This window comes from Nycticebus coucang, chromosome 5 (genome assembly GCF_027406575.1).
Source record: "Nycticebus coucang isolate mNycCou1 chromosome 5, mNycCou1.pri, whole genome shotgun sequence".
Classification (NCBI taxonomy): domain Eukaryota; kingdom Metazoa; phylum Chordata; class Mammalia; order Primates; family Lorisidae; genus Nycticebus; species Nycticebus coucang.
The window spans coordinates 130,511,486-130,529,952 of record NC_069784.1 but is presented as its reverse complement, the minus strand read 5'-3'; the positions used below and the strand labels follow the sequence as shown (position 1 = coordinate 130,529,952).

General features: G+C 42.8%; 1 protein-coding gene across 1 annotated transcript in view; it reads left to right on the top strand.

The window, feature by feature from the left end:
* Positions 1-18,467, top strand: part of NOX3 (NADPH oxidase 3) — a 58,071-nt gene that overhangs the window by 31,034 nt on the left and 8,570 nt on the right. Inside the window, exons 10-12 of the mRNA XM_053592671.1 lie at positions 564-726; positions 13,582-13,728; positions 16,844-16,968. Of these exons, the coding sequence (XP_053448646.1) occupies positions 564-726; positions 13,582-13,728; positions 16,844-16,968 (435 nt within the window). The remainder of the gene's footprint in view (positions 1-563; positions 727-13,581; positions 13,729-16,843; positions 16,969-18,467) is intronic.

Below are 18,467 nucleotides of genomic sequence, written 5' to 3'. Positions count from 1 at the left end.
ATAATCTAGAATAATGGGTTTTAGAAGTTCCACATAACTGACAAATTATTTCAAAATTATATTTATTCCAAATGAATGGCTTCTATTAGACTAAAATTACATAAACATACTAAGATGTGTGACCAGACAAATGAAAACAGGAGAATTGCATTAGGCAGAGGAAAGATAAGCCTTCTAAACCACCTTGATGCTTCTGGTTTTTTCCCTCTGATGGCAGCTGGGGGCTGGAAGGTGGCAAGACCTCTTGCCTAGGCCGTGTATAATGCTTAGAGCCCAAACAAACTTCTAAGAACTGTAAGAACAGCGTCCCACATGGAATAGGCCTGAGCTACAGCTGGCAATATCCAGCTTTGTCTTTCCATGAATGGTGTCTAGGCCAGGCCGACCTGGCTGCCTCCCCAAATCCTCATGCTACACCCACGCTTTCCAATTAGAGCATCCTCAAGCACAGAGTCAACCTCTCTGCACACATTTGCAAACATGCCCTGTTAAAATCACCAGCATAGGATAGTGGAAGAGCAAGGTGTTCTGAAGGTCAAGTGGGCTGCACTCTGTGGTTGCAGGCTGGCAGTGGACGGGCCATTCGGAGCTGCTCTGACAGATGTGTTTCACTACCCCGTGAGCGTGTGCATTGCTGCGGGCATCGGAGTCACCCCCTTCGCCGCTCTTCTGAAATCTATATGGTACAAGTGTTGTGATTCACAGACCCGAATGAAGCTGAGCAAGGTACGGAAAAATCATTAGTTCACCCTTCCGTGGATTAAAAAGTTTGATGTCCTTCTATCTATCATCTGCCAATTCTTGGGGAGGATTTTAATTAACTATGAGGGATAAACTCAAGGATCCTTAACTATACTTATGTTCTTAAAAATCTCCACTCGGTATTACATTTATGAGTAGGGTTATGCCTAATCTTGTTAAAGATGACAAGACATAAATTTTATTGCTTCATTGCCATTACAGGACATCTAATTGCTCATCTCAATAAAATATGGACAGGCTACAAATGGCTATGTGACTGGGCTACAGTTAGTGATATTAACAGGCATCCTTCTCACCTGCTCTCTCTAGCTTAATACCATAGCTGCAAGTGTCCGAAGTCAATCCCTTCCTTTCATGGACTCAAGCTCTTAACAATAAGCCCTGATTAGGATTCAGCCTGCTTGCCATCCAGTTGTCAATCTCCTTTTGGTCATTTCTTATATACCCTCCAGCCAAATGCCTCTGGCATTTCCTCCTCCCTTTTTTCTATGTAGAGACTCCATCCCCCTCTTCGGGCCTCTTAGGACAGAAGCTGGCACCAGAGCAGTAGTGGACCAGAGCTGATGACCCCAAGCAGCATGAACATGGTGGGGACGGTGGGGGAGGACACCGGGCAAGCATGGTGCCAGTCCTGGCCCTGCCACTTCTCTGGTCGGCCCTTTGGCCACAGTTTCCTTATCTATCAAAAGGAGATACTCAACTCATCAGCATGTCCCCGTGTTCTATGGGACACTTGTCACCTGACCCACTAAAGAGGATTCCATAAGGGGCTTCAGGAACACCCCACACCACCCACTCTAGAAGACTCACATCATCTACTGGGCTGTTAAATAAGTTCTGCAGAGCAGAGTCTCGGCCAGTTTTGTTTCAAGGGTCCTTCCCAAGCTTATTCAGCCACAGAACCTCCCCCCACCTAACACCTCATAAGAAATAGGTGTGAATTCTGTGAAGCACCACAGACTGTTTCAGACTGGGAGAGCTCTAAACCTGGGGCTTTCCCACAAAGAAACAAAGTGAAATTGGCTATTTCATGAGATGCCTGACATAGGCTTTCTCACTTGATTTTTATAATCTCTCCCAACAAACTTGCGAAGTAAATAATGCAAGGCCTGTTTTCCAGATAAGGAACCTAAAGCTTAGAGACATTAAAATGACTTTCCTGAAAATCCGTGAGGTAATCAGGCAGAATCAGGATCCAGACTCAGGTCCATCTGGCTCTTTCCATGACTTACACAACTCATGGGACATTGGCTGCCACCTTCTTCCTGCAGCCCCAGTGCCATGTTGTGGGAAGACCACGTGGTTCTTGGTTATCCATTCACCTCTCTGAGCTGGGTTTCCTGATGCACACATTGGAGAAATCAGAATCTGTATCCAACAGGAGTTTTGATACCAAATAAAACAAGTAAATGATGTAGAAATATCACTGTGTAAATGTGTATAACAGGGCTATATCTATGAATTGTATCTACCAAAGATACAAATAGACTACTAATATTACTACTACTGATGGCCTAGATTTATCAAGCATTGACTACGTAACAGGTAAGGAGCTGGGCGTTTTACAGTCACTATCTCTTGCCATCCTTTTAAGGTACTTGTTAGTTTTATTCCCATTTTGCAGATGAAAAAACTGAAGCTAGATTACAAAGCTGATAGGAATGATAGCATCATCTTACTGAACTGTCGTAAGAACTAATGTAAGTGTATCCTCAACTTATCAATGAGGACCCCGAAGCCCAGAGAAACAAAATAAATATTAGGACTAGAATTTGAATCTAGGTCCTTCTGGAGCCAAAACCTACCTTCTTTCCACTATGGCATACTATGTGTAACAAAGCAAGCAAAAGATATTTGGATATTTGGGCCTCATGGCAATGCTTCGTTATGGTTGCGATGATTTCTCAGTCATTCTGAACTCTTGCTCTCCTCTTGCTGTCTACCAGATAAAACCCCTTAGAGAGCTGGCTCACTGCCTCATGGTTTTCATCATGCTAAAGGTCACAGCAAGCTTCACAGGGAGGTGAGGGAAGCTGTGTGTCTGATTCAGTCACTCTCTCAACAAGTATTTATTCAGCATCTATCACGCGCTGTGCGAGGCCTTCTCACATTCACATCCAAAGTCTACCACTCTCTCACACTCTGCTGAGAATACCCTCTCCCTTCTCTCAAGCTCCACTATTCCTTTCTTTTCTGTCCTTCTGTTATATGCGGGTCATTATGAAAGTAGTTAGATACACAAAAATCAGGAAACATAAAATTCATGTGGACAGAAACAAATGGAGCCCTCCCAGCAACACTGATGAGCTGAGCAAGCTGAAACTCGCATGGATGAATCAGAAATGACGCCGTCAACTGTGTTTCTTAGAAGTGAAATAATGGACCATAACACAGTCTGTCACAGAACTTTCGTAGTGACCCATGTATTTTTCTTTCCTGTGTTAAGGTTCACGAAATATTTCCCTAGCAGACTGGGAGCTCCTTGACCATGGCTCCTCTGGATATTTCCATAATTATGTATATATATTCTATAAATATTGAATAAATCAATGAGTGAATAAATGTCCACATTCCCAAAAGAATAAACATTTGCTTCTGTAGACTTTTCTGTAAAATTTAAGGTTACTAAGATTAATTCATTTTTTTTATTGAACCAAAAAGACCGTTCAGTACTTTTATCATTAAAATTATAGGTTCCAATTATTTTACCACAAGTATAGAGGAGAAATTCTTGTAAGGACTCGCAAATTCTTAAAATTTAGACAGGAACCCACAACGTCTTAATACCGCCTCCTTTCTCACCATTCTGTTGGTATTCCTGTGCTCCCCTTGTGGGTTTCCTCAAGGCTAGTTCAGTGGGATGGCTAAGCAGTGTCATCCAAAACCATAAAACAGGGACATTGGTATGCGTTCCAAAAATCAGAAACCATAAAATAGGAAATTTTAAAAAATAGTAATGCTTTCATACCTTAAAAAAAAATGGAGGGAATATTTGGATTAAGACTCAGCTGAAAATAAAGTCTGGAATCAAAACTTCCCCTGAGAGAGGGAAAGCTGAAGCTATGGAATGATAAGATAACTTAGAGCCCCTATTCTCCCAGCTTTGCCTAGCACCATGAAAGGCAATATCTGTACTCAGGTGGAAGTGATTTGTCCAAAGTCACCCAGCTGGTTAGCCCCTGAGTCAGGACCAGAGCTGATGTTTCTGATTTCCACTCCAAAGCTCTTTCATGACAGGAGAGAGAAATTCATGCTCTTGAAAGTTGAGGCTGAAAATCACTCTGAAGACCCAGCTCCTTGGAATCTGCAAGCACAAGAACACATTTAGCAAGCGTCTCTCTTTTACAGCAACTTTGCATCTGAGTACAGCTACCATTAGGCTTATGTAACTTAGATTTGTCAGCGCTGCCCACGTGCTCCTGAGATATAAATGCTACTTTCACTAAACTGTCAGTATCTGTGTAATTTTTCAGGTTCAGCAGAGCAAAGCAGTGCATAGTTACCTAACGGCATTTTCACAATGTTAGGCCTGGCCTATAGGTTTTGGATTGTTCTCTTTTGTAACAAGGAGTGGGAGCGGGATAGCATAGGTGTTGAGAGGTAAGATTTTAAGTTTGAATGGTTAACTGCAATTAGGTGGGATTTTCTCCTCCATACGTAAAACACCAGTTGGCAGAAGGCATATATTTTTACAAATAAGCCTCAAGTTACAGTAAGAAATTTGCACCAAAGCTGTCTTAGTCATTATCACTGCAGGCTGTATCTTCTTTCCCCTCCTCTTATGCCGTAATATGCTAGAAAACTTCTTTTTTTTTTTCAGTTCTTTTTTTTATTTTATTATTTTTTTCATCTTTTTTGTATTGTTAAATCATAGCTGTGTACATTACTGCAATCGCCTGTACCCATTCTAAGATGCACCATAGGTGTGGCCCCACCCATTGCCCTCCCTCCACCAAAACCTCCCCCCTCCCTTCCCCTTCCTTGGCCCTTTCCTCATAGTCTTGTGCTATAGTTGGGCTATAGCCTTCATGTGAAAGCTATAATTTAGCTTCATAGTAGGGCTGAGTACATTGGATACTTTTTCTTCCATTCCTGAGATACTTTGCTAAGAAGAATATGTTCCAGCTCCATCCATGTAAACATGAAAGAGGTAAAGTCTCCATCTTTCTTTAAGGCTGCATAGTATTCCATGGTATACATGTACCATAATTTGCTAGTCCATTCGTGGGTCGATGGGCACTTGGGCTTCTTCCATGACTTAGCAATTATGCATTGGGCTGCAATAAACATTCTGGTACAGATGTCTTTGTTATATTGTGAATTTTGGTCTTCTGGGTATAAACCTAGTAAAGGAATTATAGGATCAAATGGCAGGTCTATTTTTAGGTCTCTAAGTATTCTCCAAACATCCTTCCAGAAGGAACGTATTAGTGGGCATTCCCACCAGCAGTGTAGAAGTGTGCCCTTTCCTCCACATCCACGCCAACATTTCTGGTTTTGGGATTTTGTTATGTGGGCTACTCTTACTGGGGTTAGGTGATATCTCAGAGTAGTTTTGATTTGCATTTCTCTGATGATTAAGGATGATGAGCTTTTTTTCATGTGTTTGTAGATCTTGCATCGGTCTTCTTTAGAGAAGTTTCTCTTCAAGTCCCTTGCCCACCCTGAGATGGGGTCACGTGTTCTTTTCTTGTTCATACGTTTGAGTTCTCTGTGGATTCTGGTTATTAGACCTTTATCGGAGGTATAACCTGCAAATATTGTCTCCCATTCTGAGGGCTGTCTGCTTGCTTTACTCACTATGTTCTTGGCTGTGCAGAAGCTTTTTAGTTTGTTCAGGTCCCAGTAGTGTATTTTTGATACTGCTTCGATTGCCTGGGGAGTCCTCCTCATAAAATATTCACCCAGGCCAATTCCTTCAAGAGTTTTCCCTGCACTTTCTTCAAGTATTTTTATAGTTTCATGTCTTAAGTTTAAATCTTTTATCCAGTGAGAGTCTATCTTAGTTAATGGTGAAAGGTCTGGGTCCAGTTTCAATCTTCTACAGGTTGCCAGCCAGTTCACCCAGCACCATTTGTTAAATAGGGAATCTTTTCCCCACTGAATGTTTTTAATTGGCTTGTCAAAGATCAAATAACGGTAAGTAGCTGGATCCATCTCTTGGTTCTCTATTCTGTTCCAGACATCTACTTCTCTGTTTTTGTGCCAGTACCATGCTGTTTTGATCACTATGGATTTATAGTACAGTCTCAGGTCTGGTAGCATGATTCCTCCTGCTTTGTTTTTATTGCTGAGTAATGTTCTGGCTATTCGAGGTTTTTTCTGATTCCATATAAAATGAAGTATCATTTTTTTCAAGATCTTTAAAGTATGACAATGGAGCTTTAATAGGAATTGCCTTAAAATTATATATTGCTTTGGGCAGTATGGACATTTTGACAATGTTGATTCTTCCCAGCCATGAGCATGGTATGTTTTTCCATCTGTTAACATCTTTGGCTATTTCTTTTCTTAGAGTTTCATAGTTCTCTTTGTAGAGATCTTTCACGTCCTTTGTTTGGTATACTCCCAAATATTTCATCTTCTTTGGCACTAGTGTGAAAGGAATAGAGTCCTTGACTGTTTGTTCGGCTTGGCTATTATTGGTATATATAAATGCTACAGATTTATAGATGTTGATTTTGTAGCCTGAGACATTGCTATATTCCTTGATCACTTCTAAAAGTTTTGTAGTAGAATCCCTAGTGTTTTCCAGATATATGATCATATCATCTGCGAAGAGTGAAAGTTTGATCTCTTCTGACCCTATGTGGATACCCTTGATGGCCTTTTCTTCCCTAATTGCAATGGCTAAAACTTCCATTACAATGTAGAAAACTTCTAAGTAAAATGAAGGAACAACACCAGTAAGATGCCTTCCTTGGGGTCAAAAGTAGCACTTTCTATTGCAAGCTGACATTCTTAAATGTCTTTATTTCTAACTACCGTTTATTTTTAAAGATAAGGGAAGTGGTGGGGAGCAGAAGTGAGAGAAGTGGCCAGGTGACGATGTCCCCCAAAGACAGAATGACAATAAGTATCAGGACAGCGTGCTGAGGTGAAAATAGGCGAAAGTCAGAACGCATTAAAGAAATATTTTCGATAGAAATAAGAGCCAAACTTCCCTGAGTTGAAGGTGGGTGAGAACATTGTGCCCCTGTGGGAGGCAGGAGGGATGAGTGTGGTCGAGAATTCTCAGGGCCGCAATGCAGACGAAGCCACACGCCCCATAGCGATAAACGTCCTCCACCTCCTGCCTAACAGGTATGATTAATTCTACATCACACTCAATTTGTGAAAAGAGCTCTTGAAAAAAAATCAGGACGGTTTGCTTGTGCAAACTGTCAAAATGATGAATGAAATAGGTGTGTGTGGATGGGGAGGGAGGGGGGCGACTGCTGACATAAATAGATTGGCTTCCACAGTTTAGTTCTCCCTAATATCACAGCCGTGTAGACAGGGCAGAGAGAGCTGCCAGCTGGAAGATTTGGTTCATTTTCTTAACTGCATATGTAATCTTCAGACTACAATAAAATAGATTATAGAAAAACTGAGATAATCTAATTTCTTCATAAATTGTCTTCCTTCATCAGTTCAATAATACATAACCACAATAATGGGTATTTATAGTGTGGCCCATGCAAAATGGCCTTTGGGTTCTTAACTTAATATAATAAACAGATAATTCAAATAAAAAGACAGCAGGGGCCAGTGGGAACAAGGAAAAGAGGCCAAGAAAGACAAAAATCTATACCGTACTTAAATATATTAATAAAACAAAGGAGGGCCTGCTCTCTTTTCTAATGAATGAAAAATGCATTTAATTTAATCCATTTAGTTTGAGAAATTATTTACTTTCACTTTCCCTCACACTGGAGCTCTGGCTACTTCTGGAACTGACCATCTCTACTCACCTCCCAGAGTGTTATAATCAATTGGACTCTTCAAGAGTGTCTCTAAAACAGCAGGTGCACATCCTCTTTCATTGGGCGACCTCAAAAGGCTTCAGTACCTCATCAGGCCTTAGTATTGCCCTGCGGGAGGTGACCAGTATTGATACTTCTAATACCTTAGTTTATTATTCACATGACTCTTCATGTAAAAGAGCTAAAATATACAAACATTCTATAATCTGCCTCCATCCACCTCCCTCCCATCTAACCACCTGCCAGAATTTGGTCCCCAAGGAGCTCACCATTAAACAGTTGAGTGCATTTCATGCCTTGTTTATCCATTCACATACACATACCTATATACAGATGCACAAGATGTGAATTCTACGTAAGCAGAGGTGTGTTTGTGTGGACAGAGAGGAGGAGGGGGTATACAATTTGTTTTCCTTTATAACATGACTCAGAGCAATGGTAATACCTAAATGAACTGTTTCATTTTATTTGTTGCCTTCAGAGTATTCCATAGTACGGATAGCCCACAATTTACTGAATCATTCTACTAATGAATGTGTAAGTTGTCCAACAAGGACTAGTAATTGTAATTGGAACCAATCAGTCCTCAGCCTCGGGGGGAAAAGCAGCACGTGGTCAAGGAATAGTTAAAGTTAAGGGCACAGGCTTTAAGAAGAAGTCCTCAGGACAAATCGTTGACAGAGGCTGGTCTCTTACCATGGCTAACCAGAAGAATAATGTTTATAAATGTGTGTCACTTTAAAATGAGAGGTTTTACACATTAGGGGGCTTATCAATAAGAATAAATATTTCTTCTGGTGTTTCCTCTTGTATGCCTTGTGTTCATCCAGGATTACCTTGACAATGATGACAAAATAAAAACTAGAACAATAACAGTGACAATTCATTAAGGATGTAGTATATTTTCTAAGTATCAGTCAGAGTCTTTATCTTTGCAGAGCAAAAAGTCCCCTTTTTGGAAAATAACCATGATTCCGTCTTTGCAGAACCTTTGTCGCCTTTCTGGTTCGGAGCACCTGTCTGTTTTGTTCTTTCTTTCATACGGTGTTGGGGAGCAGGGGACCCTCCAGCCCACTGGCCTTCAAAGCATCGGTCAAGGAGCCCCCTGTCAAATGCCTCCATGTGGGTTTGCACACACAGAGCTGGGCACATGCTCCCTAGTGAAAGGGTTCCTCTCCACGGGCCATGTTTTTATGATCATTGCTGAGATTCTTACTCTGAGACTGAGGCTGAAGATAAAGTTTGCCTTCACCTGCTCTCAGTGACTACCGACTCTGCAATTCAGGAGAGAGGAGTGGAAACTCACACCAAGCCAGGCAAATGTCTGCCTTTGCTCTATAATATAAACGGCTTGTATTCATTCTAAGCTCCTCCGAATGGCAGGGAGGATGGTGAAAACAGTAGCTGACCCCTGAGCACTAACTGCGCCTATCAGCATTGTGCTAAATGTTTCAATAAACCCAATCCTTTCATCCTCACAATAAGCCCATGAGTTGCTGTCCTGTGTTTATTGCCACTTTACGTTTGTGGCAATCTGGGCTCAAGTTAAACAAGCCTTGTCCGGTTACACAGCTCCTGTCTGAGGAAGCGGGCGGGGCATGGGGCTCGCAGGCTCACAGGGTTTAATTACCTTAAATTAAATGTACTGCACTGGCCCGACCCTGCATCCTCCAGGACGCTCTTCTTTGGAAGGGTTCTGCACTACAAGTAAATGTGTACATAGGTATTTTCTCCCCCGTTTCATCTCTGGAGATTGATTTGGTTCTAAGGAAATAGAGGTGGTGTTCAGGGAAGAGTCCTCTGCCCGTGTTCCTGGATGTCTGTTCGCCATGTGGCTTCCGCTTCTGAGATGCTACATCCTGAAAGCATCAGACGCTAAGTGGAGTTCATGAGCTCTGCTGGTGAAACAGATTGATATATCTTCTCAATTCAATTTCTGAACTTATTTATCAAAAATTGGCTGGGGGCAGTGCCTGTGGCTCAGTGAGTAGGGCACCGGCCCCATATAGCAAGAATGGTGGGTTCAAACCCAGCCCCGGCCAAACTGCAACAACAAAAATAATAACCAGGCGTTGTGGTGGGTGCTTGTAGTCCCAGCTACTCGGGAGGCTGAGGCAAGAGAATCACCTAAGCCCAAGAGCTAAAGATTGCTGTGAGCTGTGATGCCACCGCACTTTACGGAGGGCGCCAAAGTGAGACTCTGTCTCTTAAAAAAAAAAAAAATTGGCTGGTCATGGTGGCTCATGCTTATAATCCTCCACTGTGGGAGCCTGAGGAGGGAGGAATTACTTGAGCTCAGGAGTTTGAGACCAGCGTGAGCAAGAGTGAAACCCCAGCTTTACACACACAAAAAAAAAAAAAAACAGAAAAAATAGCCGGGCATGGTGGCAGGTGCCTCTGGTCCCAACTACTCAGGAGGCTGAGGCAGGAGGATCACTAGAGCCTCAGAGTTTGAGGTTACAATAAACTATGATGACATCACTGAACTCTAGCTGTGGTGACAGAGTAAGACTCTGTCTCAAAAACTAAAGCACAGGTCCATTGCCTTCTGGCCACAGCCCACTTTGACCTGGTCCACACATGCAACTGAAGAATCCTTAAAAAGAAGCCCGGGCTTTGGGGAACATGGAAAACAAGGCTGTGTGCACAGAGAGCCCAGCCCTGAGTGTCACTCAGATGAGGTTCACAGTGAATGGACGTATCTGAGTGGGGTCTGATTTGATCTTCAGTGCCCGTCACACTGTGGCAAGGAAGGCCCATGCCAGGCCACAGCACACAGAAACCCCAAGCCCTGTGACATGTGATCTCCTAAGTCATCTGTGCACCTGCTATAGCCACAGGAATTTGTGGGATGAGGCCTGAAAAGAAAGTACAAATAAACCCTTAATTACTAGCAAGGCTCAGAACTTGTGCTATTTTACTGAGGATGACTGTCTTTTTAATAAAATCTTTTAAAGCACCTTTAAGTATTTTTGGCCTCTGATATCAGCTACAGAATTCTGAAAGCCGTGCTTTATACAGGTAACTGATTTTTGGGTTGCTTTATTTTTGGAGACTAGAAACCCCAGATCACAGAGTTATAACCTATTGTTGGGGACACTTGTTCTACCATCAACGGGGTCCTTTCTACTGGACGAAATGCAGAGGTGGAACTCTCATGTCCTTTCACAGTGAGTGTCCCCCACCATTAGAAAGATGAAAGGGAGTCAAAGTAAATACCTTTTTCTTCTGTTCAAAGTCTCTTTGCTTCTTTTTCTTCCTGAAGCACTTCTATTGAGCCCATCCATTTTCCTCCATAGCCTCTTGCACCAAAGCGGCCCCGGGTCAGCTCTAAGTCAATTATGGAGGGAAAGCACACAAAGCCCTTACAAGGAAGCTAAAGGTACAAAAGGGTTGTCAAACCCTGAGAATGCCGACCCACAGCTAGGCCACAAGAAAGTGAGGACCGGGAGGATTTCTCTCTGAAAGTCTAACAGTTCACATGTGGGAAAAGCTAAGAGGCAGGCAGGTTTCCAGAAAGGGTGATTGGGACTAGATTTGAAATGGAAAAGTTTTTTTTTTTTTGAAAAAGCAAATGTTTTGGTTTCTCATCCACATATGAACATCTCTGAAGCATGTTCCTTAAAGAGTGGGAATAAGGAAGGTGAGTCAGTGATGTTTGCTCTCCCTACCCTCGGTGGTCTGAGCACAACACACGGAGAGCGGGACGTGGGGCGATGTGTGTGAGCGCGGTGATAAATTCAGCCAGTAGTTCTTTTGTTTCCACCAGGAGTAAAGCAAGTCAAAGGGAGGGCTAAGATCTACAAAGAATAGTTGAGATTAGGCATCACACAAAGTGGAAAGAAAGAAGATGGTGGTATTCATTCCTAGAACACGAAACCCACCTTCCGACTGCCTTCCTTTATTCCTCCCTGGCCCCACAATCCCTCTGGCCTATTCTCAACATAGCAGCCAGAGAGACCTTTCCGGATCATGGGCTCACCTGCTCCAACACCCTCCAGCCTAACAAATCTACTGCCCCAGCCTTGCCCCCACCTGGTCTCCTGCTGCTGTCCCCGCCATCCCGAGCCCCCATCCTGGACTTCAGCCATTAGTGTGGCCTCCTGGCTCTTCTCGAGAGGTCCTGCTCAGACCTCTGCACTTCCTCCCACCGTCGATAGAGCTCTCTCCTGACCATGCAACTTCCTGGCCTCCTTCAGGCCTTTGCCCCAATGTGCCCTTCTCAGTGAGACCATCCTTGACTCTCTGACTTAATGTTGCAACCCCGCCCAGCCGGCCTTACGTTTCTGCGAAGCACTTACCACCCTCTGACATTCTATATCCTACTTATTTATCTTCTTTCCTCCCCCTCTAAGATGCAAACTCTATGAGCACAGAGAGTTTTTTGCCTCTCTTGTTCATTTTTATAGTTCCAGAGCCTAGAACAGTCTAGACATAAAGTAAGCTTTCGGTACATGCTTGTTGAATCAGTGAAAGCATGGAGGAACTGGACCATCTACTTGTGGGGACTCACAGGGCCTTCACTGGGGGGAACCATGGGCTCAGGGCTGCATCCCAGGCCCCCTGCCTGGAGGGGTGATCTCCAGGAAGGGATGAGAGTCAGGAAGCGAGAAAAATGCCTCCCTCTCTCTTCCTGAGAAGGGAAGGTCGTTGCCCTTAGGGACTGAAGGATTATTTGTCTGGAATTAATACCGTAAGTGCTCTTCTGAGCAGGAGCTGTCCAATAAATACATAAGCTTTCATTCTTCAGGAAAAAAGTTCATTTTCCCCAGCTTTTACTCTTCCAGACTGTTCATATTATAAATTATTACATAAACCTAAAGAGAATAGATAAGATGTTTAGCCTTGAAATACATTCTGTGATTTTTTTCCTCATAAATTTGATTTATTAATTAAATCTCATTTATATATCACTGATGACATGATTGTGAGCTTGCAAGCTGGCTGGCAGGGGAGGAAGGAAGAGGACACTGGCCAGGGGAGGAGATATTTCCAGATGGGAATATTCCAGATGCAAAAACAGCCCCTCCCAGATATTAAGCCATAGAGATGTCTCTTTGGGGAGAAGGTACTGGAGAAAGATGTGGGCAGCCGGGGGCAGGCGAACGAATAGAGTTAGCTCCTGTGGTTCCTTCTGGATGTAATCATTTGAAGCTCAAAGCACAAAAGGAAGCTTTATTTTAGCAAACCCCAACTATTTCTTATCACATGCCACTTGCTCAACACAGAGATTAAAAAGAACAATTCTTCCTGAACATAATTTCATTATGGCAGTTGACACAGAGGCATAGGCACCACCCACCAGCTTTCCTGGACATTGATACATCTCGCTGAGAGGAAATTTCTGTCTTGTGTGGCTTGATTCTGAAATTACCATAATCTCTACTCTCCAGAGGCCGCGGCTGCGGAAGTGGATTAGTGCCCAAGCCTTTCGGATCTCTGGAGAGAAGAGTTCAAATCCAGAGCTTAGGTCATAAGTAAAGATGAAGGAGGTTGGTCTAGCAGTTTATCCCCCTTGGGGAGCAGTGAAAGGCACAGCTAGTTATGATTATTAATCTTGTTCAGAAGAAGCACAGCCAGAAATGTGGTGAGTTGATCCCCGTCCAGAGAAACTGGCACGGCCCACAGGCTCCTGACTCTCTGAATTCATTTTGGGGTTTTTTCGAACACAATGTGAATTTTTTTCAAAAGAAATCACAGTGTGACTATTCACTGGCAGAAAAAAAAAAAAGCATGTTATTTTGCAGAAGTAGCCATTTGGGCTCAAATAATTTAATGGAGATAAAGTCGTCTGGGATTATCAACACTTTAGGAAAAGAGAGACCGATCAGGCCTCTTCCTTCTCTCTCGACAGGTGTATTTCTACTGGATTTGCCGGGAAGCGAGGGCTTTTGAGTGGTTTGCCAATCTCTTACTCTCCCTGGAAACACGGATGAGTGAGCAAGGGAAAACTCACTTTCTGAGTTACCACATATTTCTTACTGGCTGGGATGAAAATCAGGTATTGATAAGGGTCTGAGAATGACCAATATTACCTGCCTCTTCTAATACAGAGCAAACAGAAAAGGAGCAACCTCAATAAAGAGCTAGATAACTTATCTGATAGCATGAAAGAATTACTTTTGTGTTCTTAAAAAGGAAAAGAGACTGAAACTGAAATAAAACCAGATTAGGAAGAACTATTGACGTTGTAAGAACAAAAGCACCCACAGCTGACTTGCTGAGGAATAGGAAAGCTTGGGCGATGGAAGATGGTCCAGGGGTTGGAAACCCCAAATAAATTTGCATTTGTCCTTTTAAGTGTGACAGTAAGTGAACATTACTGTATTGCCTTGTTGAGTTCCTAATTGGTTCTCATTTTCTGCTTTGAGCTGTTCAGAGTTAAGCAAAAAAGATTCCAAGGTGTTTACGTTTGATAGTTTATGTTTTCAAGTATGTGAGCATTGACAGGACATAATTTTTATGCATACATGATTTGTCTAGAGATTTATTTTTCTTAAGGTGTTCTTAGAAATTATGGACACCTGCGTTTATTTGCCTAAGATCAAGATGATCTTGTGTTTTGGTAAGCATTCTGCAATGTATTATACTAATGAAATACTAAGATGGAGTTGATCTAAAATAATCTATGTCAAAATATTGACAATGGTAGTGTTTCAACGTTGATAATATTGAAAACTATTACATTTTAATCCATTTTAACCCCTCAAATATGAGAATTAACAATAAAGTGATTACTAAATTATGCAACGTATATTCTAATCAGCACCTCTGTAGCACTATCATTGATAAATACTTTTAAGAAAAGTTATGTTTAAGCTTAGGAGATTTTCATTAATCACTAAATTTACAAATGCTCTGTGTGTGTGTGTGTGTGTGTGTGCGCAAGACACACACATATACACACTCTCACTGGCCCTATCACATCCCTGTAATTTGACTCTGCTTCTGCAAATGAATAAGACTTTGCCAGAAATTCAGTAGCTTAATCAATGTTTATGGTCTTAGTTGCAGTCCTCCTTAAATATTTAATCCTTTGGGATAATTTGAAATGTAGATTCCTTAGAAACCAGGCTTGAAACACCTTAATGAATTATATAGTGTTAATTATGTTTTCCAAACAAACATTTTCCTTATTCAAGTGGGATTTATAATTGATGATCCTTCTGGGGAAGGGCAGACACGGCCGGGGTCTTTCGTCTTTGGCCTGCTACCTGAAAAGCCAACTGACCACAAGTGCCCAACCTCCCTGTCATCTGGGGGTTGAGACTGAGGTTTCTCGTCACTGAGAACTGAACTCCACTTTGTGACAACACAACCCTACCCCCTCCCGTCTCTGCCCCTTCTAAGAATGTGCTATATGTATTTTTTGCCCTTAACTACAAGTAAATTAAAATAGATATTTTCTTACATTTTTGCCATGACATGTTAGAAATTCTTTAGATCCCCATATTTCAAACAGGAAATCATTGATATCAACATTCAAGGAAAAAATAATTGATGCTTTCTGTCAGTAAAGAATCAAGAGGCTGTTTTAGGAATAGCCAGTTGTTCAACTGAATTCAACAACCTCAAAGTGGCAAAATGACAAGAACAGACTGGACAGATGGAAGAGGTATTATGAAGGGCAAATCAACAGAGTTTGGAGATTAATTGAACATTGGGCTGAAAAAAATATGGAACAAATATAATTCCAACTGTTTGAACATCAGTGATTGGCGGTACCACAAACGTTAAGCAGGGAAGTTTCCTTTTTTGTGTGAAATCATGCCCAAACTTCTTAGCAAGTACTTTAAGCCTCTTCCCAGCCTCACTCCCACCCACCCATCATTTTCCTCCAGCCCCAGAGCTGCCAGCAGCGCACACTGGCCCATCTCGTGCTGCAATTTCTTCCACCCTGTCTTTGTCTCTGCCCATCCTATCCCCCTCCCTCACATGCCACCTGACACCCTCTGCCATTTTTCCCCACCCTCTCTTTGCCTAGAGTCCTATTCCCAGAGTCTTTCCTGTTAGTGGCCCTGCCACTAAGGTCAGGCTTGCCTGATGGCAACTTCCTTTGGCCCAGGTTTCTGAGATCTAGTCTGCCATTATCCACTGGCCTGTTAGGGAACGTCCATTATTCCAGGCGGAACCTCCCTAGCCTCGGCTGCTTTCTTACACAGGTGAGAAGGTCAGCCTGGGAAGCCAGGCTTGCAGTGGCGAAGCTGGGACACGAGCTGGGTGTGCCCAGGTTGTTACCCAAGCTGCTTAGGATCAAGTAGAGTCAAAGGGTGAGAGCAAATTGAGTGCCAGTAGGTAAAACACGTGAGCTCGAGAGCTGTTGCTGGGTCTAAGGGAGTAGCTCAGGGGCCACAGCTCCCCAGAGGTAAGAAGCAAGGTAGCCACCGGAATGCAGTGGGGGCTAAAACAAATGACAGCAACTTAAAAATCACGGGGGATTGACATGCCCCAGTCTATTTATAGACCACTAGTTCCGTGATGCCTGGGTGGATTTGCTTAATTTGAAGGCAGATGGGTGGGCACAGAGCTCCAGCCACGCCCCTTCCCGTGTTCCGGCCACCAGGTCCTGCTTGCCAGACTCAGTATCCTCCCCGCACAGGAAACCAGACAGCATTCATCAAACCCTTTCAACCCACAGGAAGATCTCCCCGGCTATTTAATCTCGCTATGCCCTTCTCCAGCGCCCAGGATATGACGTTGAGTGAAGGCAGACCGCAACAACAGATACATTTTTGAGAAGTTTGGCAGGGGGAAAAAAAAAAAAAAAAAGGAAATCATTTAGGTCTTACTTTTTCTTAGCCACATTTACCTTAATACTCTTGTTCTTTTAAAGAAAAATATTCTTTCTAGGTTTATGTTATTGCATATTTACTAAGTAAAAAGAAGGAGGCACTTTATTCCAACCAGACCCCATGCAAAGGAGATGTGACTCTTGCCCCAAACTGCAAAATCAGTGATATCTGCTAAAGGCTAAGGATAAGCATTTCCAGCTCTGTAAAAAAAAAAAAAAAAAATGTGTTAAATCTACAAATGAGCATAATTACTTCATTCTTTAAATATAGAAACTTTTATTTTTTTTTTCTAAATGTCACCTGATACCACAATTTGTCCTTTAGGCTCTTCACATAGCTTTGCACTGGGATGAAAATACCGATGTGATCACAGGCTTAAAGCAGAAAACCTTCTATGGGAGACCTCACTGGGACGACGAGTTCAAGCGGATGGCCTACTCTCACCCCGGGTAAGGCAAGCTCTTTTTCCTCCGCCTGCTGGGAGCTTCCCTGGAGACCAAGGAGCGAGCTCCTGCCCATATGAAAAGTTTAATCTGCAGTACTGCACATCTTGCTTAGAGACAAAAGTCTGACTTAGAAAAAGGTGGTAACAGTGTACTGCAAGAATTACAAACCTCTGGGTAACTGGTTTATAACCTCTGACAATTATGACACTGAAAGTTTTCACATTTAACCTCAATTTTAAGGTGGTATTTCTTCAACTCTGTCTGCCTCGAAGAAATCTTTGTTGAGTACAGTTGATCTGTCATCACCCAACTGGAGAATTCACTTATGTCTGACTGTACAGTGTATATGGCACGTCTAGCAAAAGCAGAGAGAAAGTGTTATAAGACTAAGCAGGAATTTAGGGGTGGTTAAAGGACCCAGGATCTGGCTGTAAATTCTAGCTCCCCCTTTACCACTGGTTAACCTTGAACAGGTGATCTATTCTGCTACTGACTCAGTCTCAACCTGCAAATAACACACCTAATAGTGCTTATCTCCCAAGATTCTGCAAAAATTAAATCAATGCATGCAAGGGACCTCACACCATGCTTTGCATGGCGTACTGGGGAATTGTTAGCTGCTATCATCCCTGTTATGTCATCATCATTTCAATTATTACAATATTGGCACTATTGTCATTCCATAATAAATTTCAGTGTAGAGAAGGGTGGGCTCTTGCTCTGGCGCCACAGCACTGGGGTGGAGCCTGTGCTTTCTGATTCCAAGAGTTACTAACTGCGTGACCTTGGAGAAGGCGGCTTATTTAAGCTTTCAAGCTCCATTGTAAAATGCGGATGATTATAATATCTGTTCCCAGTGCTGCTTTCATAATTTAGATACATACAGATAGAATATGGTGTGGAGCTTGGTAAAGGATATCATACGTCTCCTAAGCCAGTCTTTGTTTTAAAGCTTCATTCTCAATGGCTTTTGAAAGTCAACATATCCTAATATTGTCTTCATTAAAGAACAGTTGCCATATTTGAGGAAAGATCTAAAAGAGTAGTGGCAGTGTGCCATGGGACAACTGGGAAACGGCACACGCCAAGGCCCTGAGGCAGGAGACACTATTCCTGGTCTAATTGAGGAGGCCAGCAGGTAGAACAGAGGCGGCGGCAGGGAGAGCCATAGGAGACAGCACTTAGAGGTGATGGGAACAGGGGCAGGTCAGTGTAAAGCTTTGGATTTTGTTCCCAGAAGGGAAGCCCCTTGCCGGTTTGAGCAGAAGAGTGACATTTGATTACTCTGGCCTCTGCGGGAGAATAGATTGTTAGGGGCTGGGACAGAGTGGAGGGCCCAGAGGAGGAAGTGGTGCCATGGCGGGGGAGGCCACAGTGGAGGTAGGGAGAAGTGGTTGGACTCTGGGTATTTTTGAAGGTTGAGCTGACATGACTTGCTCATGGGTTGGACATGAGGGATGACCCAATCGGGAATGGAACTCCCACTCACTAACACCGCCATG